The sequence below is a fragment of the Bidens hawaiensis genome, unplaced genomic scaffold, assembly GCF_021521415.1.
Source record: "Bidens hawaiensis isolate Kalapana, Puna unplaced genomic scaffold, B.hawaiensis_p1.1 tig00001960_1, whole genome shotgun sequence".
In the NCBI taxonomy this organism is placed as follows: Eukaryota; Viridiplantae; Streptophyta; class Magnoliopsida; order Asterales; family Asteraceae; genus Bidens; species Bidens hawaiensis.
The window spans coordinates 2,993,499-3,021,419 of record NW_027491108.1 but is presented as its reverse complement, the minus strand read 5'-3'; the positions used below and the strand labels follow the sequence as shown (position 1 = coordinate 3,021,419).

At 33.9% G+C, this 27,921-nt stretch overlaps 3 protein-coding genes across 3 annotated transcripts; all 3 read left to right on the top strand.

Moving 5' to 3' along the window:
• The first annotated feature begins 511 nt into the window (after nt 1-511).
• LOC143600978 (serine/threonine protein phosphatase 2A 59 kDa regulatory subunit B' gamma isoform-like) lies at nt 512-3,332 on the top strand. The gene is made up of 2 exons (XM_077078511.1): nt 512-1,651; nt 2,997-3,332. The coding sequence occupies exons 1-2, from the start codon at nt 512-514 to the stop codon at nt 3,321-3,323; spliced, it is 1,467 nt and encodes a 488-aa protein (XP_076934626.1). The 3' UTR covers nt 3,324-3,332.
• A 3,906-nt stretch (nt 3,333-7,238) lies between these two features.
• LOC143600972 (ribonuclease 3-like protein 3) lies at nt 7,239-8,888 on the top strand. The gene is made up of 5 exons (XM_077078505.1): nt 7,239-7,317; nt 7,420-7,573; nt 7,658-7,804; nt 8,474-8,758; nt 8,820-8,888. Exons 1-4 carry the CDS (start codon nt 7,283-7,285, stop codon nt 8,756-8,758), a joined length of 621 nt encoding a protein of 206 aa, XP_076934620.1. The 5' UTR covers nt 7,239-7,282; the 3' UTR covers nt 8,820-8,888.
• Nucleotides 8,889-10,754: 1,866 nt separating this feature from the next.
• On the top strand, nt 10,755-13,884 carry LOC143601473 (uncharacterized). The gene is made up of 3 exons (XM_077078880.1): nt 10,755-10,955; nt 11,533-12,789; nt 13,549-13,884. The coding sequence occupies exons 1-3, from the start codon at nt 10,773-10,775 to the stop codon at nt 13,774-13,776; spliced, it is 1,668 nt and encodes a 555-aa protein (XP_076934995.1). The 5' UTR covers nt 10,755-10,772; the 3' UTR covers nt 13,777-13,884.
• Nucleotides 13,885-27,921: the final 14,037 nt, after the last annotated feature.

Below are 27,921 nucleotides of genomic sequence, written 5' to 3'. Positions count from 1 at the left end.
CCTCTAACTCACTCTCTTTCTCTATAAATTATTATACAGTTTTCTTGACTCTTTAATCAAACGTCTTTTCTATTAATCCATAAACACCTCTACTTTTTATCCTTTATAAGTATAGTAAAAAACTAAAAACAATTAAATTAATTTCCACAAACAAAGGACCCATAACGGCATAGCCCACAACATTTTAAAAAAAATAAACATCACCAAACATTCTCATAAACTCCTTTAGTTTTAGCCTTTTTTGGTTTCATTTCATCTACCAAACAATCATTACTATTATTATTATTATTATTATTATTATTATTATTATTATCCTTAACTTAATCCCCTCTGTCGGTCACACTCAACACTCTTTCTCTCTCTACCAAATTTGATTTGAATATTGGAAATCACTCAGAACCCACTTCCCCTGTTCCTCTACGCTTCTTAATCTCAAACCTCCAATTGAAGTCAAACCCCTAAAGGTACGAGCTTTATCATGTTTATCCTCTGAAATTGAATTCAGTTTAATATGATTAAGCAAATTTTAAACAAGCTTCCAAGGAAATCATCCTCCAAATCATTACACAGCGATGATCGAACCAACGAATTCGATTTATCCCTTAATAATTCCAAACCCAACTCATCATCTGATAAAATCCCCAAATTGAATGAAACCCCCAAATTAAACACTGATTCGACACCACCCGCTTCTTACGAATCGTTACCGAGCTTCCGGTCCGTATCGAGTTCGGAAAAGCATAGTTTGTTCATCAAGAAGCTGAGCATGTGTTGTGTGGTGTTTGATTTCAATGATCCTGAGAAGAATGTTAAAGAGAAAGAGGTAAAGAAGCAAACTTTACTCGAGCTAGTCGATTATGTGTCCTCGGTCACCTCGAAATTCACCGAGGTTACGATTCAGGAAATTATAAAAATGGTGTCTTGTAATCTGTTTCGGGCGTTGCCGAATTTGAATCAAGAGAATAAATTGTTAGATGCTTATGATCAAGAAGACGATGAGTTTTGTATGGATCCGTCGTGGCCACATCTTCAAGTCGTGTACGAGTTTTTTCTTAGGTTCGTGGCTTCTCCCGAAACGAATGCGAAGGTTACTAAACGTTACATTGATCACGTGTTCGTGTTAAAGTTGCTTGACTTGTTTGACTCGGAAGATCAACGTGAACGAGAGTATTTGAAAACGATATTACATAGAATATATGGAAAGTTTATGGTTCACCGTCCGTTTATTAGAAAAGCGGTTAATAATATCTTTTATCGTTTCATGTTTGAGACGGAAAAACATAACGGGATAGCGCAATTGCTTGAGGTTTTGGGGAGTATTGTGAACGGGTTTGCTTTGCCTTTGAAGGATGAGCATAAGTCGTTTCTTGTTCATGTGTTGATCCCGCTTCATAAGCCTCGATGTTTGAGTATGTATCATCAGCAGCTTGTGTATTGTGTTTGTCAGTTTGTTGAGAAAGATGCTAAATTGGCGGGTACGGTTGTTAACGGGTTGTTGAAATATTGGCCGATGAGTAATAGTTCAAAAGAGGTTATGTTTCTTGGTGAGTTGGAGGAGGTTTTAGAAGTTACTCAAGCTGTAGAGTTTGAAAAGTTTATGGTCCCGTTGTTTAGACGGGTCGGTCAATGCCTCAACAGTTCACATTTTCAGGTATGTTTCAGGATGAATATTGAGTATTGACTTTTTTGACCCGTTTAGTTTTTAGCTAACTTTTTTTTTATTATTTTTGTCTTTTGCCTACCCGTTATCAATAAAGTATAACATGAGTTAACTTTTTCTTTGTCTATTCTTGTAGTTGTGAGTAGTTAATGTAGTAAGTATATATGATTACCATATAAAATTAAAAGAATTAATTGTTTAAAATAGAGTTATTTAGGATGTTATACACGTCGGATGAATTTTGATCTTTACTACCCATTTCGTATTTAGCTCACCTTTTTTGACCCAAATTCTTTGTCTATTCTTATAAATGTTGTTTATTCTTATAAATGTGTAAATAGTTGCTGTATTGAATATGATTGCCAGATAAAGTTAAATAATTGTTTAAAATAAAATAATGTAGGATTTTATACATTTTGTATAAATTTTGATCTTTTTGACCGGATTAATTTTTAGCTAACCTTTTTCTTATTAATTTGACTCGTTATGAATAAAGTACAACTTGAGTTTGCTTTTTCTTTGTCTTTTAAATATGATGATTGCAATATAAAATTAAAGGAAAAAATGTTTAAAATAAAATAATTTATGATTTTTGTATACATGTTGGATAAATTTTGACCATTTTGACCCGTTTCATTTTTTAGCAAAGTTTTTTATTTTATTTTGACACTTTATTAGTAAAGTACCGCCTGAAATTACTTTTTCTTTTGTCTATTCTTATAATGGTGTAAATAGTTGATGCATTAAATATGATTACGATAAAAATTTAAAGAAATAATGTTGATAAATAAAATAATTTAGGACCTTATACATTTGTGATCAAGTTTTGTTCTTTTTGGCCCGTTTCATTTTTAGCTAACTTTTTCTTACTTGTGTTGACCCATTTTTAGTAAAGTATAACCTGAGTTCCTTTTTATTTGTCTATTCTTACAATTGTTAAATGATTAATTTATTAAAATATTAAATATGATTACCAGATATTATTAAAGAAATAATCGTTTGAGTAAAACACTTAGGCCATTATACATGTTGGATGAATATTTACCTTTTTGACCCGTTCCTTCTTTGTCTAACCTTTTTTTTATGTATTTTGGCCCGGTATCAATAAAGTACAACCTGAGTTCACTTTTCCTTTGTCTAGTCTAGTCTTATAATTGTGTAAATATAAAATTAATGAAATGATTGTTCAAAGTTAAATAATTTGGGATGCTATATATGTTGTATGAATTTAAACTTTTGTGGCCCGTTTCATTTTAACTAACTTTCCATTTTCCTAATTTTGATCCGTTATGAATAAAGTACAACCTGAATTGACCCATCTCCATATACATGACAGGTGGCAGAACGTGCATTGTTCTTATGGAACAACGAGCATATAAGGAATCTAACAACTAAAAACCGCAAGGTGATTCTGCCCATTATCTTCTCCCCGTTGGAGAAAAACACGTGTGGTCATTGGAACCAAGCTGTCCAAAGCCTAACCTTAAATGTCAGGAAGATATTCTCGGATGCCGATCAGTCAACATTTCAAGAGTGTCTGGTCAAGTACCAAGAAGATGAAACCAAAGAGAAAGAAAGCATCACAAAACGACAGTCAACATGGGACCGCGTAGATGCCATGGCAGCCGCCAAAACCACCATCACTGCCGCCACCAAGCAATAATGATTTTTAAAGGTTGGGGATAGAAACTTAGGTTTTGGTCTCTGTATCTTACTTTGTTTTGGTTTGGATTTATTCGGTTTGGTGTTGTATCATATTGTTTTTTGTGATATAAAATTGAGTTTTTTGTCATATTGTTTTTGTCATAACGTCGTTGAAGCATGTTATGACTTGGTTAAGATTTGAAATAAGAACCTACCGCGACTTTAGGTGAGCCCACCCCGTTCTAAAAACACTTGTACGCCCCTGATTTTCGAGTAATAATTACAAATTGATAAGCTGTTATGATTTCACAAGTGGCGCGAGTCGGGCTTCATGTAAACACCGATTATGATATAGATATCCCAAATGTATAAGAATGACACAAAATGGATTGGAATGAGTTGGATGACAATATGGATTGGAAATGAATTGGATGATATCTATTTTTCCAATTTAGTTGCTACAAGATGAAGTCTATATACATACCAAAACCAAACTCATTAAAAGAATCAGTGCATAAACAAAATTGGTCAAGACTGTGATAAGTCCATGATAGATTAAAAATGGCTCAAGGATTGATATCAATACCTCATCTAAAAATAAAATGGCTCAAGGATTGATATCAACACCTCATGTAAAAATGCCTGTGATAAGTCCATGACAGATTAAAAACGCCAAAAGCACAACAAGGATTGATATCAATACCTCATCTAAAAATAAAATAGCTCAAGGATTGATATCAAAACCACAAGAATGTACTCTATAAAGTTAACAAAGTATGAATGGAGTTAAATAGTTTGGCCGAGGTGTGGTACAAATCAAGAGGTATTATGATAAAGAGGTATATAAGTTTATCAAAATTTCACTCTAAAAGTTCATAATAATCGCAGTTTACAATGATGATGTATACATCATTAAGAGAAGTTGTTAAACTTTTATTGGGAGAATTTTGAAAGTCATCAACACGGTGTGCTTATTGCTCAACATGAAGTTCGAGTTTATGCGTACTTTTATCAATCAATTAAATCACATCTAGAAGAGGTAGAAATGGTCAACATGAAGGCAACTCATCCTCTAAGAACGTACGTTAAAGGTTGTCCAACATTTAACTCTTACCATTTCCTAGCAAACAATGGAAATTTCTTAGTTCATAAATACCACAAGTAAATGTATATGTGCACTAATAATATTTCTTGCTAGCTATACATGATTAGTATAAACAATTTTTCGATACCATTAAGGTAAGATTGATATGAGACTATTTTACTAATGCATCCAAACAAATTTATCAATCTTGTAGATACATAGAATGTAACACAACAGGTTCAAGGACATAATGGTTGCTAGAGGAGGGAAAAAAAGTTTTACATGAAAACCATACGACATTCATTAGTCAGCTTAAGGAATTGCATGCCAAGGGGTCAAGCAACAAATCATGTACAAAAGTTTTGGACAGCTTTAGCAGAAGATCGACACACACGATTTAAAAGGATGTATAGATGAGATTGGGGGGGGGGGGGTATTATTCAAGTTGCACTCTTTTTCCATTCATGTAGGGCATGTTCATTTCACATAATGCAATTGGAATTTGCATAGGATTTGGAATTGAAAGGAATTGGATTTGGAATCTGAACATTCCAATAGGAATTGAAATTGAAAGGAATTAAAATCCAATTTAATTTTTGATGTGTTTGTTTGATGTAATATCTATGTTTCATCAGTAGAAATAAATAAAATTTGACAAATGAATTGAAATTGTTTTTTTTACGAGGATAACGGTGGAAACATATTAGTTTTCTTTATATTTTTTTTTTATTTATATTTTGCGTTATGATTTTTTTATTATTATTTTTAAATCTTTTTAGAGGTTTTCTATTTAAGATAAAAAAATCCCTCAAAAAAATATTTAAAAATAATAATAAAAAATTCATAACTCAATATATAAATAAAAAAATATAAATAAAAATAAAAAAATGTTTTATTCGTTGTCCTGGTAAAAAAAAAGATTTCAATGAATTTATTTGAAATCCTTCACATGTTGAAAGGATTTGGGATCTCTTTATTTAAAGAAATTTGAAGAAATTGAATTCCAATTCCAATTCCAATTCCAATTCTAATTATTTGAAAACCGAACACACCAAAATAAAATTAAGATTCTAATTCCAATGTTATGAGATTTTAATTACAATTCTTTTGAATTCTATGAATCAAACGCACGCTAAGTTTTATCTTATTGAGTTTTATTATAACTGATTCAAAAGTATCAATGAGAGATACCACACATCACACTATTATTCCCTTACGGTTCTTAAGGGGAAAACATAGCCATACGTATTAGCTTGGTAACCCAAAAAGAGTGCTATTATATTAATTATGGTAATCAACCATTGTAGTCTTTATCGTATACTATCATCAATAATAATATATCAATATTTTTTCTTCTTATATTTTTATGGGTGCATGAGTAACTTGTAAATTTTGTTTATTTGCATATTTGATTTTAAAAAAATAAAATGTATTTATTTTAAAAAAATAAATAAGCAAGTTTGAAGAATTCATCAAATTTCTATATATGTTTTTTTTAAATATTTTAATTGTTAATCTACAATACCAATAAACATTTGATTAAACTGAACCGAATATGGGAGTAAACTCGATGGCGTCTTCATCTTCATGGTGGCAATCACTGTTCTCTCCGGCGAAGAATCCGTTGACCGCTCACTGCTTCAAACGCCTCCAAGAATACGGTTAGCTTTCACAATCCTACCTAACCTTTCAATTACAATATTAGGGTTTATGCTGTCTTCTTTATATATTCATCATCAGCTAATCGATTTCAATCGTTGACTGTATGCCAATTTAACATTTGAATTGATGCGTCTAGTTTCACCTAATTGTACATGTAGCCCCATTATACTATACATACATCTATTTGTATATCCACTATCCAGTCGGCATTGGAACTTCTATATGTAATTTGTCAAAATTCTTTATATAGTTTTTTGAAATTTTGTATATGAGAGTTCACATAGTATAGTTCAAACTTCAAACGTAAACATAACAAATCAATGAGAAAAAAAATTCAAACATTAACATTAGTTCATGGATCGGGTCAGGAACTCGGGTTAAAACCAAGGTCCGATTTTGGGTGCCTTTGACAGTTTACTAATTTGTTGGTCCAGTTAGATGAAATTGAATCGGTAGCATACCGACTAATGTAACTTTTACAACACTGTGCATATCTATCATTTATGTAACTATATGCATTAAGTTAGGGATTGCAGCTAGATAATACTCTCTGTGACTGAAATACTAGTTAGTTCATGATTTGAATACATCTCACAACAGTGAATGCTTGAGATTTTAAATGCTTTCTAACTTAATTTTATCAACAGCCATTCTTAAGATAGTGACATCATCACAAGAGCAGAATAAATTAAACATATCAGTTCATGGTTCAGGTCGGGAACTCGGGTTTAAGGGATAAAACCAAGGTCCGATTTTGGGCGCCTATGACCGATTACCAATTTGTTTGTTCTATTAGATCAGTAACTATTCATGATTTTTACAGCACTGTGTATATCATCATCATCATCATCATCATCGTACTCAGTGTATCCCACCAATAGCAAAGCTATGGTAGGGTCTGAGGAGGGTAAGATGTAGACAGCCTTACCTTTACTCCATAGGAATAGAGAGGCTGCTTCCAGTGAGACACCCGGCTCGATAGTGTATATCTATTATTTATACACAGCACTGTGTATATCTATTATTTATATTACCATATCCATGAAATTAGGGCAATTGCAGCTAGATAATACTCTCTGTGACTGAAATCGTAGTTATTTCAGGTTTTGATTACATCTTGCAACTGTGAACACTTGAGATTTTAAATGCTTTCTAACTTAATTTTATTAACAGCCAATCTTAAGATGGTGACATCATCACAAGAACAAAAAGCGTTAGCAAATCTTAAGGAAATGGAGAATATTATCGGGTACAAATTCAAGAACAAGTTGTTATTGCAACAAGCTTTTACACATCCAAGTTATCAAGAATCTGAATCTTATGAACGACTCGAGTATGTTGGTGATTCAATTCTCAATTTTTTAATCAGTAAACAACAATTCTTTATGTACCCGAATCTCTCACCAGGCTCATTAACCACTTTACGAGCTGCTAATGTTGACACCGAGAAATTAGCGCGTGTGGCAGTTAAATATAACTTCCATAACTACCTACAACATGAGAATCCAGTGCTTAGTAAACAAGTATGTAATTCCAAACAATTTCTTTTCTTATAGCTTTTAATAGTTCTGTATGTAAATTGTAAATGCATACTTTATTTTGTGTAGATTCGGGTATTTATTAAAGCTATTAAAAAGTATCCGTTTCATTCGTATGGATTAATAGATGCTCCAAAAACTTTAGCTGATGTTGTTGAATCCACAATCGGGGCCATATATGTTGATAGCAACTCGTCAATCAATACTACATGGGAGGTTTGACTCATTTATGCCTCCTTTTGTTTAATTTATGTTTCTATTCTACAAATTTGGTGGTTGTTAGTTTTTAATTCTTGATCTTTTTGTTATGGCAATTTCATATATATCCCTACAAACTTGATCTTTTTGTTATGGCAATTTCATATATATATCCCTACAAACTTGGAAAATCTTATATATGCCCATACAGAACTAAAAAAGATCATATATGCCTTTACAAATTATTTAAAATATCAAATATACCTAATTCATTAAAAACAATATAATAAATGACCACTTTATCTTTATTTTCCTAAAACTTTAAAATTTCATATATGCCCATCTTTATACATAGTTCAATTATCTGAGAGAACAAAAGAGGAGAGATGGCGGCTCGGTTTGCTTGCTTATCGTTGATGTCGATCAAAATCCAAAAAATTAGCGTTTAAGCAAATATAATTGAAAGTGGTAGAATGATCATTAAGTAAAAGTTCATTAAAGTTGGGTATATTTAGTTTTGGTTGGGTATCTATGAAAACTTTCAAGTTTTGAAGGATATATATGAAATTAATAATTTCAGTTATTAATAATATTACAATAATACTAAATTTTATGATTTGACCAATTTGACCTGTTAGGGAGAAACATAGTCTAAGTCAAGACATGTTTGCTTTTTGTGTTATTTAGGTGGCTAAGATTTTATTGGAGCCAATGATTACTCCTGAAATGCTGCAACAGAATCCAGTAAGGAAGCTTAATGAACTCTGTCACAAAAAGAAATTAAAAGTAAGATTTAGAGATAAGTGGTCAAAACAAGGGGTTTATGAAGTTTTTATTGATAATCAACTTAAGGGAAAAGGTGTATACAAAGCAAAGAAGGAGATTGCGTTAAATAGAGCAGCTGAGGATGCATGTAACAACATTATAAACGACATGGGTACTACAGACAACGTAATTGAAAATCTAGAATAGGTAAATTTAAGGGGTGTTTGTGATTCCTATTAAAATTGAAGTTTTGATTCACCAAATGTAGGTGACCGTGTAACTGCTCATAGATAATGAGAGCTGTATGAATTTTGTCTGGAGGTACTGTTCAGCTAAAGCACAAATGACAAAACCATACTGAGTTAATTATGCACATGGACAGATGGTGCATCCATATTATGGTTCTAATCTAAAGATTTAGAAAATGCACTCGTAGTCCCAACTGTTCACTCAACTTTAGCATTATTAAGAATAAATGGTAATATGGGATTTACATGGTTGTTAATGTTGAAGAAAGTAATCAAAATTGTTACCAGTGAATGTACATGACAACTGAAAGTTTGGTTTTTGAAAACTCGGGGCTAAAGCCTATATTGGACTGGTCCTTTGTGAGCGTCGTGCTTGTGTAGAAGGAGGATGCCCAAAGACCGAAGTGTGCTGGCCCTCTTTGTTCTAATGAATTTGTAAAGCTTTTAAACCTTTTTTAAAATTTTATACAAATTAAAATTTCAAAAATTGTATATATATATTTTTTTTGTAAAGTTAGTTATGCTTATATCATAAATTATAAATTATGCAATATTCAAATTACGTGATGTATAAACTTATGTAATATTTTGTTATTTTCAATTTCACAGTCTTGGGGGGGGGGGGTTTTACAAATAGCATCGTGGTACCGATTCGTGTGTCAATCACCTGGATTCAATGAAACAAGCCACCGTTAGTTTCGTCATAGGAGGACTCAAGGGTTTTCGTTGTAACTAGCCTTTGGTGTGAGAATAGGTTTTTGAGAAGGGACTCAAATAATGAACAAATAAAGTTACGGGTTGTTTGGTAGCCTCTTAAAACTTATTAAGAGGCTACCTCTTAATGGTTCATAACTTCTTAATGGTTAAGAGGTAACATTAAGTCTGAATGATTAAGAGGTAGCCTCTTAACCATTAAGAGGCTATAAACCATCAAGAGAACCATTAAGAGAATGACTATTAAGAGGCTACCAAATAGCCCCCTAGTAAAGTGTGGTAGCGTGAAAATGTTGTTCATCATGTTGCGTTAGGAGTTCTAGGTATACTTGGCGCCTCAAGATGGTTACAATCTTAATCTTAGAGATAAATGCATTATCCGATAGTTTGGTCTCTGTTGATATAAGATCATCTTTTTGAGATCATGTTTATTACATGCTATAGTATTTTTTTGTTATGTTTACCTTCCCGAACCTTAGCATTGTCCTATTGATCCTCTCGTGGCCTGATTATTTGCGGAGGAGCTCCCATTGATCAATTCCTTCTATCTTTTGATCGAAGCTGATATTTTGGTCCTAATCAATTGGGCCTACGTCCTGACAGTTTGTTCTCATATTTTATTATAATGCAATTATTTATACGATATTAAAATATATAGTTTGATTATAAAAAGTACATATAATAAGAGATTAAAAGGTGGGCGCAGGAAGGATTAGAGGTGCGTAGTTCGCACAACTGACTTTGCGCTAAAGAAGTTCGGATGAGAAACCAGTTTATAAAGAAAATAATCTGCCGGTTCATATCTGATTGGGCCGGGGTTCGATTTCAATATTCGGGCCTGGCTTGGGATCCCGAACCCGCTCAATTTACACCTCTTGGGAGGATAGACAACCATGGTTGAAAATGGGATGAAGCCATGGGCTTTCTAACATACATAGCCCAAACAAACACATGTATGTAAATAGTTAAATACATGCATACATCATCATCTTGTCACCCGGTAATTCCTTCTAGATAAAAGAATGAATTTGCCACGTTGTATTTGGGCCGGCCTCCATCGAAGACCAAAAACCGAGTATAAAACCCAAGAAGGCTCCGGATCCTTCTCGACCCATTATATTACCTGAACAAGTTTCTTGGAGAACAGGATAATAACTCATATATATATATATATATCTTCCACAGATCCAATCATCTCAAACAAATAATCAAATTCAACTTCTTATTACAGATCTATCTATCTGTAAACCTGACACAGGATGGATTTCGAACTGAGAAGAGCGAGAGAGAAATTAGAGAAAGAACAAAAGGACCGAAAAGAGAAAGCCAAATTACGAATGGAACGTGAGAGAAAGGCCAAGCAAGAAGCTGCTCGTCAACGGGAAGCCGTCGAAGCTGCTCAGAGATCTCGTAGAATCCACGCCATGGAAGCACAACTCAAGGTGATAATTTTAATCGAATTTCTTGATTCATTATTGAGACTCGTTACTTAATGCGGTGTCATGTGATCCGATTTCTCATGATCTTTAGGTTGCATAATTTGATTCTTAATCAGTATGATTTGGATAAAGACTACTGCTGTATTGTTTGTGATTGCATGTCTAAACAGATTAATTAGGATTATCCTGATAAGCTCAAGTAGTAAACAACATGTATTTATTTACCAACAATATTCAGATTAAAAACCACTTTCAAACACTATTTTTTTATATTTTATTTTATTTTGTTCTTTTTATATGCTATTAATATTTCTCAAAACAGAAAAAGAAAATGAAAAAATATATATATATAGCTAAAATAAGTACATTTATGTAAATATTTACCTGGTATAAGATACATTTATGTAACTTTAGGAGATACGTATAGTTTTCACGAGTTTTCAAGTTAAATGAAAGTTAAAAAAAATTAGTGTTTGAAGTGTTTATCACGAGTTTTCAAGTTAAAGGTGGCTTCCGTTAGAACCCTCTCCTATTGTGTGTGCAACTATACAAATGTCTCATTTTTTCTAATTGTATTCAGGCAGAGCAACAAATGGAAGAAACTATATTTGCAGGCAGAGGAATTTCTTTCAACCGTGTTCTAGAAGCCGTACCATTCGATGGTTCCGGTGATAAAATCAAATTGCCACCTTCATGTTTCACTGAATTATCAGATCAAGGCGCATTTGATAAAGGCCCTCTTCATTTCCAACTATCACTAGCTCATCAAGATCATGGGTCAACCCACGCGGGGGTCTTGGAATTTACTGCAGACGAAGGCTCAGTTGGGATCCCACCTCACATATGGAATAACTTATATTCTAATCAAGATCCAAGCACTCCTTTAGTTGAAATTAAGTATGTTTGGTTACCAAAAGGAACATATGCAAAACTTCAATCACAAGAACTCGGGTTTTCAGATATTCCTAACCACAAAGCGGTCCTTGAAACGACCCTTCGCCAACACGCGACTCTTTCTCAAAACGATGTTTTAACTGTTAAACATGGTGTGTTGACTTTTCATTTACATGTTCTTGAGCTAAAACCGTCGTCGAGTGTGTCTGTTCTGGAAACCGATATCGAGGTTGATATTATGGGTCCTGACTCACTCCCTGAGAAAACCAACCAACATGTGTTGAAACCATTAGTGTTCGGGAAACCTGAGTCGGGAATTGTTAACGAAGGTGAATACGTTTATTACAAGTTTTTAATCGATGATGACACGTGGCGAATAATCAGTTCTGGAGATGTTGAAATTGAAGTTGTTTTGGATTCAGAGGCAAATGGAGACACAGATCTTTATCTTTCCCGACACCCGTTATTGTTTCCGAACACCCACCAACACGGTTGGTCTAGCCACGATGTTGGGTCAAAGTGTTTGGTTCTCGGGTCAAAGGACCACACTTTAGGTCCGGGTAGTTACAGTGTCGGTGTGTACGGTTTCAAAGGAACAACAAAGTACCATGTTTCAGTAACCGTTAAAGATACTTCAAAGCCAAACATTGGTCAACCCATGTCATCTTCAACATCAACAGTAGATACAGTGGAGTGTGGGAATTGCAAACATTATATACCTGTGAGAACGATAGCGCTTCATGAGGCGTATTGTAGAAGACATAATGTCGTTTGTCAGCATACGGGGTGCGGTGTTGTTTTGAGGACTGAAGAGGTTAAGAATCATGTGCATTGTGAGAAATGTGGACTGGCTTCTCATAGCACGGAGTTGGAAAAACATATGAAAGTGTTTCATGAACCGTTACATTGCCCGTGTGGGGTTGTCCTAGAGAAGACACAAATGGTAAGCAACACTTTTATATAATTGTTTGGCTTAAAGGGAACATGCCTAACGGGCCTACAGACGTCCAACGTCTATTGTTAATGCACACAACCCTTAAATCCTTTTATTTACAGATTTAGATTAAAAAAAAGTTACTAATAATATTGTTTTCATGAACCTAAGGCCACTTAAATATATAAATTTACAGATTTAGATTAAAAAAAAGTTACTAATATTGTTTTCATGAACCTAAGGCCACTTAAATATATAAAAATATTTTAATCAATTAGTCTTTTTCCGCCCTAAACTTGTCACATGATGGAAATGCCAGAAACTCCAAAAGGCGTATACATGTTTTGGATTGAAAAATTATTATTTTTGTTGTCTAAATGTTTTAAAGTTAGGGGTATTTTTGTCATTTTTATAATTATTCTGAAAGTTTTCGTTGGAATTGACATAAACGAAATCATATTGAGTTGTTTCAAATTTCCTAGTAAACCTTTAGAATTTTTGGGTGCATTAGGCATACCGTATCCCCTTTTGTTATTATGATGAATGTATTATCGTTTATTCAAAAAATGGATTAAAAAACTGTTCGTGGGTGAACCCGTTTCAACCCATATTGAAAATGACCCGTTTTGACATGTTAACCAATGTCTAACTCTAGTCGTCTTTATTGTTTTAGATAATTTAGTTTCATAAAACTAGTCTTCTTTATTGCTTTAGATGATTTAGTTTCAGGTTGTTAAAAGAGTATATGCTTTGTCTTGTGTTTTACAGGTGCAACACCAGTCTTCAGAGTGTGCCTTACGGCTAGTGACATGTCGGTTTTGTGGTGACATGGTGCAAGCGGGTTCGTTGGCGGTTGATGCACGAGACCGGCTAAGAGGACTTTCTGAGCATGAGAGTCTTTGTGGGTCCAGGACCGCCCCGTGTGACTCGTGTGGTCGGACAGTTATGTTGAAAGAAATGGAAATTCATCAAGTAGCCGTTCATCAGAAGAATTGATGCTGTTGCGTCTATTATGGTTATTGTTATTTATGATGTAATCCTCTATGATTGGTTTGTAAATGGATGTGGATATTTAAGGCCTGTGCTCTTGCCCCTTTGGGTCTCTCTTAAGTCTTAATCAATGCTTTTTCTTAATGTTGCTTTATGAAACTTGTTAAATAATTGATGTTATTGTTGGTTAGATCTGTTTCAATCCGACTCATTTGTTACTTTAGCGGTTTTCGGCTCTTGTTTTACTATATTGTTCTTAAAACAACCTGATTTTAATTTGATTAAATTGCTACCTCGTTTTGTTTTCGGCCCTCATGGGCTATGATTTAATTAGCATCCACAGCTGCCTTGGTGTCTAGCTGACTAATTCGAGTAAGAATGTTATGTGGTGTTAGAAACCTCGAATCGTAAGGAGTTAAGGTAACTATGGTCTTTAATAACAAATTCTCTCAAGGAGTTATGTCACAGCCCCCGACCCCAATACCCCGAGAGGGGAGCCACGAACGTTGAGTGATGGTATCGGTGTTTATTAAAATGATTTGCAGCGGAATATTTCATCAGAACCGTAGTTAGGAAAGGAAAATTAATCAGAGTTATAAAAACACCATAATTTTTATTTCATAAACTGGGATAAAAACCCATTTTTTTATACAAACATAAGTTTTATAGGGATAAACCCTAATTTACAAAACACATTTATTTATTCTGGTGACAAACCACTTATTTAATCTGGAAGCCCGCATGCATCATTCCTTTGTCTCTAACAAGTCACCTGAAACATGTTTAAAAATATTTGATCAACAGGAAATACTGGTGAGTACATTCATTTATAAATGACACATTTTACAGTTACAGCATTAAGATGTTTTTACATATGTCTGCTTACAAATTACCGAAAGGTATTTGTCACTCGACCGTATATGTGATTGTGGTCATATTACTTATTGGCTAACACTTGTCCAATAAGTAACGTGTAATAGCTCAGTAGGCAAGCCTTATATACAAAACCCCCACAATACAGTAGTAACCATCCCGTAAGTGTGACATCTGCCCTGATCCGACCCGACCCAGGTACCCGTTTCCCTTATCCGATCTCTTTCTTTTATGATTTAATATTTATTTATACTTATATTTTACTTTTAATAATAATAATATAAATTTCCTTCCCGCCTCTTTCTCTCTCTTTCTTTCCGCCGTCCCCTCCCTCTTCTCTCTTTCCGCCTTCTGTTCCCTCTTGTCGCTGTCCCGCCCTTAAGCCTTGTTTCTCTTTTTCTTCTAACTCTTTGCTTGTCCTTTGGTTCCTCCCGCCTAAGGATGTCTGCAGCTCCACGCGCCAGACTCCTTACTTGGAAGCCTGCGTGAAGACATCTTGTTCCTGCGATGCGTGAAGAGAACTCTTCTCGCAGCACGCTAAGAATGCATGTTCTTCCCGCAATGCGCTAAGAATGTATGTTCTTCCCGCGATGCGCTTAGAATTCTAGTTCTTCACGCAGCACGCTAAGGATTTGTGATTCTTCCCGCAGTGCGCTAAGGATTGTTGTGCCAGCCTTCGCGCTCGCGCACTCAGCCTTCCCGCGCTTAACCCTTGTATCTTCTGTTTAAATCTAGCCGTTTGCTTTTGTGTTGTCTTATCTTCTGTGCTGTTGACCTAACCTATCTAATGTCTGAATAGTTACTTTCGGCGCAGCATGCGCACCAACCCCATTGGTTGGTAGAAAAAGTGACTGACATAATCTTTTGAGATCTGCTTTTGCCATGCTTGACCAGTACCTTTATCTGACCTGCCCATGCCTTTTTACTGTTCGCTGACAGCTTTATCTTGCCCCCTGCAGCTGCCATATCTTTTGATATCTTTTGCTTTTGGATTCTTATGCTTTTTGATATCTTTTGCTTTTTGAGATCTTTTCCCCTTTTCTAGGATTGTGTTCCCTAGGGTTTCTCTATAAATAATAGTATTATTTTTTCCTAACACATCACACACAAAACACTTAATCTCTCCTGTTCTCTTGCTCCTTGCTCTCTCTGCCGTCTTCCTCTCTGCCTCCGTCTTCCTCCTTGTTCTTCCTGCTTTTCCGGTAATATATATTATAATTTACTTATTAATTATGCTAACTTATAATCAAGACTTAAAACAAATCATTAAAACAATAATCTTATTTATAGGTTAACTTGTGCTTGTTTAAAGTTGGTTCTTGCTTTATCTATCACCGCATCGTTTATCATGTGAGTTATCTCGTATCTAATCCCTTTTTATTTTAAATGCTTTGGGATGTTCATGTGTTCATACAAAACTTGAGTCTTAAACTTGTTTATGAACTTTAGTCGCGCAGTATCCCATGTGTTGAGGACGTTTACTTGGCTGTTTATTTGTATGTGTATCATTAACCGCTTTGTTCGGCCTATTCCGCAGTTCCGTTGGTACCATTAGTTGAACACGGGAGACCTATCGTTTACGGTTTTCTTTGTTTACACTTGCACAGATGTTTTCTCGTTTTTATGCTCAATTGGGAGCATGGATTGAACTATGATCTATGAACTATCTTAGGCTTGATCACAATCTGATTACACCCTTGTTAAACTCTAGACATACACGTGTTGCGCGCAGATTTACTGTGATTATCTATGATTATCTATTAAACTTGATTTCTCACCAACACGCAAGTGTTTGACGTTTATTTTAACACATGTTCAGGTTTGCAGTAGCTGTTTTGGAGCTTGTGGACACGTAGGACGTTTTTACTTTTGGACCTAGAATTAAAATGTACCAAGACAAGTTAATGTTGTTTGAATGTTATAATTTATAATATATTGATTTATGTTTGATTTATGTTCTTTATTTTCCCCGCTGCGCGTGCGCGATAAAATGTGTATTAATAAATATTGACACCAATAGTGTCGCGAGTAATGAAGCAATATGTGGCGCCCCGATGTATAATCCGCCTTTGGTCGGGGTGTTACAGTAAGTCTACAGAGACTTAATCACTGTAATGTATTTAAAATCGTTTGAAAATATTTGGACTATCTGTCATGAGTTTAATGGATTTAGAAAAGTATCATGACAGTATTAGAAAATCAGTTGTCTCACGCAAATGTGAGTTGTGTAAAAACTCGAATGTTTCACCTTGCAAGTTTATATTTAACAAGCCTTCTGATGTTAAGCACCTAGATTAAGCACAATGTAGTATATCTATATTAGTATAAACCCATAATTATAACGATAATCACGAGACATGAAACTTTACACGATGGCACAATGTCATACCTTGTTAAGGTAGAGCTTTTGGATTCATGACATAAGTTCCTTTCGATCGGAGAGGTACCGTTACAATTGTATAATACCAGTTTTAAGAAGAGAGAAAATATGAAATTTTTGAACGAGTTGTGAAGTCCAGATTCATCTTCGCGTATCGCGAAGGTGCAAAAATACTAAGGCGGGCTCGCGTATCGCAAAGTGCGCCATCAAAGCGCCACATTGCGTCCGTGCCCATTGGGTGCGATTTGTAAGCTAGGTCTACTGGGTGTGATTTGGCATATAAGAATATTATCATGTAAACTCTTTTCCTTATAAAGAGCTTACAAGTTTTATAATCTAGCGATGTGGGACAAGAGTTAGAAATCATATTTATACCATGGTGGAAGCTTTCCCTTTTCTTTCCTCCACCAATGTGGGATGAAATTTTCCTTTATATTTTCCATTCTTCCTTTTTATTTCTTCTCTTTTCCTTCTCATTTCTTCATTTCTTTCTTTGATTATTTTATTTCTTATTATGGTTTGTTATAAGTTAAGGTAACTATGGTCTTTAATAACAAATTCTCTAAGGGAGGTTTGCAGCGTCCTTCTTTATAGTTGTTTAGAAACACATCGTCAACTTAGACCAACATATATAATGTGCAATAATATCGTTTAAATATAAATGAGAAACCAAGGACGACGACAAAAGTACTGTTCCTTTGAAACCAAGCATGGAGCTTGTTTTAAACTTTACGAGGAGTGATTTTTTTGAAGGTAAGTTTTATATCAATTGTCTCGTATCCTCTTTCTGATTAAAAGGCTTAAAACATCATTTTCAAAATTTGCATAAAAACTTAACTTAGTTTAACGGATGTCCAATGAGACATAATGTTTAAAAGGTGGACTTAAAGCATAAATATTCTCATATGGGTATAATGAGATTATTAATGACTAACCGCACAAATGTGAGATTATTCTATTTACTACATTTAGAATTCATTGCACAACACTTTCCTAATCTTTTGCTAAAATATATCCTTATTTAAAAACTTATCTTTTGTATATTTTTTTGCATGATTATTTTATAACCTTTTACTAAAACATATCATTTTTATTTTATATCATTGACTTATTCTAATCATCTATATTGACCGATATACCATTTATTTGACGGTTACCTTCCATTTTGAAGGGTACCAGCAAGGCTATTAATACATCAATCGATCATTGCAAATTCAAATGACATCAAATCTCACACAGCAATAATACTCTCTGTTGCGAACGGACTATTCAACCGGTTAAGTTTTCAGTTTCGTTTATTCCCCCACTGATGTTTGAACGGAGATGATTCACAATCAAGACAATTCATGGTTGTGTTGATTTGAAGGGGTATTTAGTACCCTACAGTATAAATGACAACCCTGATTTCGTATAAAGCATCTGATTTGATTAACAACCCTCTTCTTCCTCCACAACCTTCGACCATCCAATTTTATGGTGATTGACGGTTCCGTGGCCATGCTAGCGCAGAGACGATAGTTTCACGATAATTGTAGATTATTTTTGTTAAAGTTTGATGTGAATTTTTCTCACGTCGTTAGTTTAGTTCCGTTTCTGCACACCCTTTAGAAAACAAAAATAATGGTCATCAACCGTCGTGTCTATTCCTCAATAACCACCTTATAACTGTAACTTACGATAACCACCGCCACTCCCAAACCTATAAATACACCGCCATATTCATTCACTCTCCTTACGATGATGACGAGTATTGGAAGGCAAGAGCGCTGGCTGTGATATTTGAGCCAAAACAAGGTACACCTCAGTACGTATTTATCGATTAAGCAAATAAACGCCTTTTGCGTAACAAACGAACGATTAACCGAACGGGTCGGGTTATGACCCAGATATCCCGGGGGGGCCATCTATATGTGTTATACGTCTAATCTAAGCTAAAATATTAGTTGAGACATTCGTCAATTTCGGGTCTTATTTGTATTCGTTTTTGTATTTGTTTGTTATGTAAACCGACCCGATTTGTAAACCGAAGCTTATGTTATAATCAAAATGATGGATTTATGTTACAATATTGTTTCACACTTGTTGGGTCTTGAAAACATCCTACCTTTATTTTTATTTTTATTTATTTATTTATTTATTTTATTATTTTTTTTATGTTTTGTGTTTTTGTCTTGATCCATTTTGCATAAAAACTCTTGTGTCTCACACCCATATTTGACCACCAACATTACCCTATATATACACCACATTTCCTCTTCATTTTCCCTTGCTACAACTCATAAAAAAAAAAAAACTCTCTCGAACATCAAAGATTCAAGGTTATCTTCTTAAGTGTTCTTAAAGGTTTTTAGTCTTTCATCTTAATTAGTTTATGTAGCCTTATTAATACTTGTTTATGGTTGTGCAACATATATATAATATACACCCCTTGTTTACCTTTGGTAGTTACTTCTCCGATTCCGGTCGGTAAGGTTTCGGACCTCGTAAGGCAAGGCTTCATGGAGGACTTGGTGCCTTGATATATACATCTATATAACTTATTCATACATATTAATCTTGCTTATTTTAGTTTGTTGGTCATGTTTACAAGTTCCATGGTTATGGGTTTTTAAGAGTCTATGCTTCGGTTTAACCGTAAATAGCTCTAAACCGTAAACCGAACTTTATTACTAGTTTTGTTAAATAATTGTTTAAACATACTTATTGTTAGATCTAAGTTTCTAAAATCATTTTTACAAATTCTATGGTTATGGGTTCGTAGAATCTTACCTCGGTCTTAACCCGAAACACGATCCGAACCGAAAACCGAACTTTTGTTTAAAGACTTTATTGTTAACTTTTGGTACTTTTTTTATTTGTACATTATTATACAAGTTCTTTAGTGTTTGGACATGTGGAAACCATCTATGAACTTTTTGTGAGATGGAAACCGAACCAAACCGATTCTTACTCGCTTAAGACACACAAATGTGTTTTTTTTAGCCATTAAGACTTGTATATCTCGCCCATCTTTCTTACAGCATAAACTATGTCCGGTCTTGTGCCAATCATATCATACATCAAATATCCAAATTCAAAAGATTTTATGCCGAGATAAGATAAACTAATCCGACTCAATAACCTGTTTAAAACCATAACTAGTTAAAATAAAATCCCAAGCATGAGACTCTTTCAAATCCTTGGAACAAACAACACATTATCCAAAACAAATGTTTTTCAGGAATAAATACAAGCTCACTTTTATATTTCTCATCCTAAGTACAGACACATCTTCAACTGGTTCAAATTTATGACATTCATAAATTTCGGATCTTGTTTGTATTCGTTTTTGTATTTGTTTATTATGTAAACCGACCCGATTTGTAAACCGAAGCTTATGTTATAATCAAAATGATGGATTTATGTTACAATATTATTTCACACTTGTTGGGTCTTGAAAACATCCTACCTTTGTTTTTATTTTTATTTATTTATTTTTTTTATTATTATTTTTTTGTTGTTTTGTGTTTTTGTCTTGATCCATTTTGCATGAAAACTCTTGTGTCTCACACCCATATTTGACCACCAACATTACCCTATATATACACCACCTTTCCTCTTTATTTTCCCTTGCTACAACTCCAAAAAAAAAAAACTCTCTCAAATATCAAAGATTCAAGGTTATTTTCTTAAGTGTTCTTGAAGGTTTTTAGTCTTTCATCTTAATTAGTTTATGTAGCCTTATTAATACTTGTTTATGGTTGTGCAACATATATATAATATACACCCCTTGTTTACCTTTGGTAGTTACTTCTCCGATTCCGGTCGGTGAGGTTTCGGACCTCATAAGGCAAGGCTTCATGGAGGACTTCGTGTCCTTGATATATATACATCTATATAACTTGTTCATACATATTAATCTTGCTTATTTTAGTTTGTTGGTCATGTTTACAAGTTCCATGGTTATGGGTTTTTAAGAGTCTATGCTTCGGTTTAACCGTAAATAGCTCTAAACCGTAAACCGAAATTTGTTACTGGTTTTGTTAAATAATTGTTTAAACATACTTATTGTTAGATCTAAGTTTCTAAAATCATTTTTACAAATTCTATGGTTATGGGTTTGTAGAATCTTACCTCAGTCTTAACCCGAAACACGATCCGAACTGAAAACCGAACTTTTGTTTAAAGACTTTATTGTTAACTTTTGGTTGTAAAACTTAAAGTATTTTTTTTATTTGTACATTATTATACAAGTTCTTTAGTGGTTGGACATGTGGAAACCAAACCGATTCTTACTCGCTTAAGACACACAAGTGTGTTTTTTTTAGCCATCAAGACTTGTGTATTTCTTTAAAAATAGTTACAAATTGATTTTTAAATACTTTCTTAAGTACTTGGAAATGTTGGATCCAACTTGATCTCATAACAAAGTTTGGACCGACAAAACCGAACACTCGCTTAACGTGCGTTATTAGTTCTAAAACAATGGAACTACATACTTGGTTAAGTCTTATTAAATTTTATTGAGTTATCTCATAACATTCAATATTTTGGAAAGTTGACTTTGGGTTTGACCAATTATCAAGACCCGAACCGACAACCCGAACACTCGATAAAAAAAAACCGTTTTTGTATCTTTATTCCAAAGGGATTTGCATTCTTGCATTTTACCCACCTTATTACTTAACATAGGTTGAGTAAATATTAAGGTTGGATACTTTAACCCGGTTTCGAGCAAACTTACATTTTTAAAGGGTTGTTATTATAAATTTTTAAATAGTTACATTTTAAACCTTGAACTTTAATTCTTTACATTTCTCAACATTTATTTTGTTTAAAGACCTTCAAAACAATCTTTCTAAATTCAAGACTTCTTTTCTTTTTAGGCATTGTGCATTAAACTCGTCGTTCTGACAAATCTCCAAATTATCATCTTTCAAGTTTACTACTTGAAGGTGAGTACTTCATACCCCATTTTCCATCTTTTATTTTGGGGGTGACATTTCATACTTATTCAACAAAATGCTTTATATTTGAATCTTAAACCACAAACGTAGTTGTATACTTTACCTAAATAATTGCTCGATTTGGTGTTATATGCTTATATGCCTATGTGTTTATCGCTTTTGGTTGGTGGAACTATAAAATCCTAGACTATTTGGCATCCCCTTATAGCAAGGTATCGTTAACGTAATGCAATTAACGATAACTATAAAATCCTAGACTATTTGGCATCCCCTTATAGCTAGGTGTCGCTAATGTTTTTAGCGATATCTATTTATCCAAATTACAACTTTTATTTATCGTTTCGTATGCAAGTTTAGTGGCTATCTTTATTATATACTAATATGATTAAACGTATTAATTGCTCACCAACCTTTGTGTTGACAAACTTTATTTTATGAAATGTTGCAGGTTTGCATCTTGGTTGATTTATGATTGTGAAGAAAACGACATCAAAAACCTTTGGATATTAGTAAAAATGAACAATATCAAATTTGCCATATTTTGTGATATCTTGTTTATGGTTATTTTATGGATAATTGTTATGTGACATTTTCGATATTGTGAAATGAAATGAGTTTATTAAATACTGTCACTTTAATTATTGTCATGTGCTTATGGACAATCGTCACACCTCGGCATGTTCCGCCGCCTTTGGTCGGGGTGTGACATTAGTAATATGACCTTAGTTTGATAGCAAACAAGTTAAACGAAAACATGCTCGTTTGACTACCCGCTATAGATTTAAACGCGAAAGATAGTTACAAACCAAGCATTGTATCATCCGTTAAGCCGAAAAAGACTTACCAAACACTTAATTGAAATGTTTTAAGCGATCCGTGAAAATATTTTAGATTTTTACAAACGTATAGTATGTTTTTATGATTTTACACAAAACTAGCCGAAAAACACTCGTTTTCGCACTGTTTGACGCACCCGATAAGTTTTTAGCGCCAAAAACCGAACCCGAAATAAATTTGGGGTCGGGATTTCACGTAAGGGCATGAAAAACGAGACAAATGATCAAGAGGGGGGGGGGGCATGGACCCCACCTTTGGGGCGGCCGCAATAGGGGAAACCCCCCCTAAGTTTCCTTTAAATATAAAAATAAGTTCAAGATATTTTTAAAGCCATTTTTTTGTGGAAAAATCTTGATATTAACCTGGTCCTCTCAAAACCCAGCAAGAACAAGGTAAAAAGCTTCATTTTTGGCTAAGTTTTAACTCGTTTAAACTCGATTAATACCATATAAACATAGCTTGATTGCCAAAAATCATTCCTAACCATGTAAAAATCCTAAAAATGGTCCATAAACATGTTTTGATCATACACATGGTAAGGAACCTGGTTTGGTAGTTTTTTTGGCCATAAACACGGATTAAAGGGTTGAAACGGCATTTTTATGGTTCAAAAGTTCGTTTTAGTGCACTAGCCGAAACCCTAAGTTAAAGGGCTGTTCTATTGATGAAACTTGCTTGGTTTATGATATAGGACTTGTATCTAGCCTACATAGGAGCACAAGATCTTGAAAAGTTGATTAGAAAGGCGGAAACAAACCAAAACCGCTAAGGTAATGCCGAAACACTCGCTTACGGGCTGTTTAAGTTAAGGTTGTTATGCGCATATTATTAGGCCTTGAAATTTTTCAGGGACATCAGGGACCATGTCATTGAGTCCTTGTTAAAATTTGGTAATTTTTCGACCATCCGAGAATATTTGGCGAATTTATTACCGAATTTGGACGTTTAATGGGGAAAAATAGTTAAAATACTTCAAAAATTATGAAATTTTTCTGTGAACTCAGATTTAATGTAATTTGATCACATATGAAATTTGGGATCATTTGGAGAAGTCTAAAGGTGTTTTTTGCATATGTGTTCGTGTGAATTTCTATAGCCGAATTTGGGCTGAAAAATATATCGCACGAGATTTTTACATTCTGGAATTGATACAGGTTGTTTTGGGATATAATTTGAGTATTCAGGAATTTTTGTGGAATTTTTGGAAATTTTTTGGGATAATCGGACGATTTTCAGGCAAAATATAGCTGATAAAATGAATTTTTATAAATTAATAAATCAGTAAATAATTCCAGAAATATTTTTATCAAAATCTACATATTTTAATTGATATGTGGCTAAATTTTCATAATTTAATGATTAAGGGTAATTAATTATACTAATTTGAAGATTAAACAAATTAGGTTTTTATAAAAACCGGCAAGTTCGCACTTAACGAACCTGCGGGAATATCAGAACACCAAGAGTGATCAAAAATCATATTTTTGGATTACTTAAGTAAAAATGAACTTTTCTATGAGAAACCTGGAGAATCCAGATAGATTGTGCGCGTTTCTTCTTAAATCAAACTGAATAAAAGGAAACAGGCCCCGTGGCTAATCCGGGACCCCAGTATGTGATCCTTCTTTATAACTTAATCATTTTATTAACCAATACATTTACCCAAGCTTATTTCCCCATAACTGTTTTCTGAACGCGTAAACGAACAACTTGGCCCAGCTGGGAAAATGGGAATCTGAGCCAAGTTCGGTTTTAAGTATTAGACATTGAATAACATCACAACTTAAGCCTATTGCCACTTTCTGGGCGTTCCAGCTATACCCAGATTATTTATACAGCTCAGTTTAGTATTGAGATTATAATAATATTAAAATATTAATATTATTATAATATTGATTATAGGAAACCGTGATTACAAGTTACACAAACCTTGAACCGACGTGCTACTGATTATCTACTAAACAGTGAGTTTCATGACCCCACTTCTAAACTGTTTTACGAACTTTCGTGGTGAAAAGTATGTTTGATTACATATACATACCTGAAACATGTATTGATGTGAATTATCTAAGCGCTAATACACGAAAGTTGTGACAATCCTCGATTTCGGGTCAAATTGTATTTATTTTGTATTTATTTTTATGTTGTAAACCGACCCGATTTATATCCCGAACTTTTCAAATATATAAAATATTGGATTTTATGTTACTAAAACATTCCCGCTTGTCTAGTTTGAAAAACCCCTTTTACGGATTCGAAAACGGACTTAAAACACTCAAGATACATCAAAAACGAACTTCCGGACGCGAACCGACGTGCTGACCAGCAGCAGACCAGCAGCCCATTTTTTTATTTTTTTGTTGTTTTGTGACTTGTCTTGACCCCTCTTGCATGCAAACCTTGATATCATACCCCATGCTTGACCCTTTCAACCCACTCTATATATACACCCCTATCCCCTTCATTAATCTTTGCTCATTCATCTCTTTCTCTTCCAATTCTCAAGCATTCAAAGGTATTCTTCATATTTTTTTTGGCAGTTTGACTTTCCAAAGTCAAACTGACCATAGTCTTACATTATAATCAACTTGTTAACACTTATTTATACTTGAAGATTGTTATACAACATATATATAATAGCACCCTTTGTACCTTTTGTGGGCATTTCTCTGGTCTCGGTCGGTTAAGTGTTCGGCCCATAAGACAAAGCTACATGGAGGACTCGTAGTAGTCCTTGATTATATATATTTTCCGCATCTAACTATCAAACTAGTTATACTTGTTTAACTTCCGCTCATCTTAGTTTTATTTTACATTTTGAGTTCCATGGTTATGGGTTTGTAGAGACTAACCTCGGTTATTCCGTAAATAGTTCCAAACCGGAAGCCGGACTCTTGTTTACTAGTTTGTTTAAATAGTTGTATAAACATGTTTTATGTAAGATTTGAGTTTCTAAAATCATTTTAATTAGTTCCATGATTATGGGTTTGTAGAATCTAACCTCGGTCTTATCCCGAAACAAGATCCGAACCGAAAACCGAACTTTCGTTTAAAGACTTTGTTGTTGACTTTTTGTATGTAAAACTTTGGTATTATTATTTATAAATTATTTTACAAGTTCTATGATGTTTGGACATGTGGTAACCATTCTTGGCCTTATTCCAATATAAAAAAACCGAACCAAACCGAACTAAACCAAGTTTACTCGCTTAAGACACACAAGTGTGTTTTTAACCATTAAAGCTTATATATTTCTTTAAAAATACTTTATAAACTGATTTTAATTATTTTCACAAAGTACTCGGAATGTTGAATCCAACTTGATCCTATAACAAAGTTTGAACCGACTAAACCGAACACTCGATTAACGGACGTTGTTAGTTCTAAAACAATAGAACTACATACTTTGGTTAAGTCTCTTTAAGATTTATTGAGTTATCTCATACATTTATTATTTTGGGAAAGTTGACTTTGGGTTTGGTCAAGTCACCAAGACCCGAACCGACCACCCGAACACTCGTTAAAACCCGTTTTAGTATCTATATTATAAAGGGACTTGTTTTCTTGCATTTTTACCCACCTTATTACTTAACATAGGTTGAGTAAAATTAAGGGCTAGATACTTTAACCCGGTTTCGAGCAAACTTACATTTTTAAAGGACTATTATTATAATTTATTAAATATTTACATTTTAAACCTTAAATTTTAAATTGTTTATATTTCTTATCATTTATTTTCATTTAAAGACTTCCAAGACAACTTTTATAATACAAGACTTCTTCTCCTTTAGACTTCGTTCGTTAAACTCATCGTTCCGGTTAATCTCCAAATCATCAAATCTTTCAAGTTTATTACTTGAATGTGAGTACTTTCATCCCCCGTTTTCACTCTTTTATATTTTGGGGGTGACATTGCAAACTTATTCAAATCCAAATGATTTATACTTGAGTCTTAAACCACAAACTTTATTGTATACTTCACTTAAATTAATGCTCGATTTGGTGATTATATGCTTATATGCTTAAGTGCTAATGTGTTTACCGCTTTTAGATGGTTGATTCATAAATCCGAGTATATCTGGCATCCCCTTATAGAAATGTGTCGTTAATGTATTCTTATTAACGATTTCATACAAAATCCGAGTATATTTGGCATCCCCTTATAGAAAGGTGTCGTTAATGTATATTCTTATTAACGATTTCATTTATCTAAATTGTTGCTATTATTTATTGTTTTGTATACAAGTTGTGGAATTTCATATTATATATCTATTGTTCAAAAACTATGAAATTGCTCACCAACCTTTGTGTTGACAAAATCTATTTATGCAATGTTACAGGTTTGACTTTAGGTTGACTCGAGGACTTGAAGAAAAAAAAAAACGTTATCGAGACTATTAGGATATTAGCAAAACGAACAATATATTATTTACTATGATTTGAATTCGGTTATTGTATGAATAAGTTATGTGACTCTTTGTGTTTTTATGAATTTAAATGAGTTGATTAAATATTGTCACTCAATAGTGTCGTGTGCGATGAACAATCGGTTGCGCCCCGACGTTTCCGTCATGGTCGGGGTGTGACAAAAGTCCCCACGATCACAGTGATTAACTTCGAGCTGGTGGCTTGTGAATAGTACTATTGGTTTGACAAATCCAAACGGAGCCGGCATGTATTGCTGAGACTTTACCCCGTTTACATATGACCATAATTATACAACACGCTATGTAGTGTTAGACATAGCTACTTGGGGCATATTGTGGGCGGAAAGGGGGCCACAGTGGTTGATTGGGCGTGGGAAATGGATGCACGCAGCACAAACAATCAAGGCTTCACTGTAGCTTAGCATAATTACATCATTCATTTACATACATACATATTTATATCACGATTACAAGTGTTAACTTGTGAATATTCATAACTGTTTTCTTGAAATCGTGAAACTCATCAACTCTAGTAGTTGACCCGTTTTAAACTGCTTTTCAGGTGTACCTAAATCGAAATGATTTGGTGATCTGTTACTTGCCTCAAGGTGTGTGGTTGATGCTATGTGAATAAAAGCAAGGGAGTTAGTAGTAAGATCGTATAGTTAACGAACTAGTTTGGTTTGTA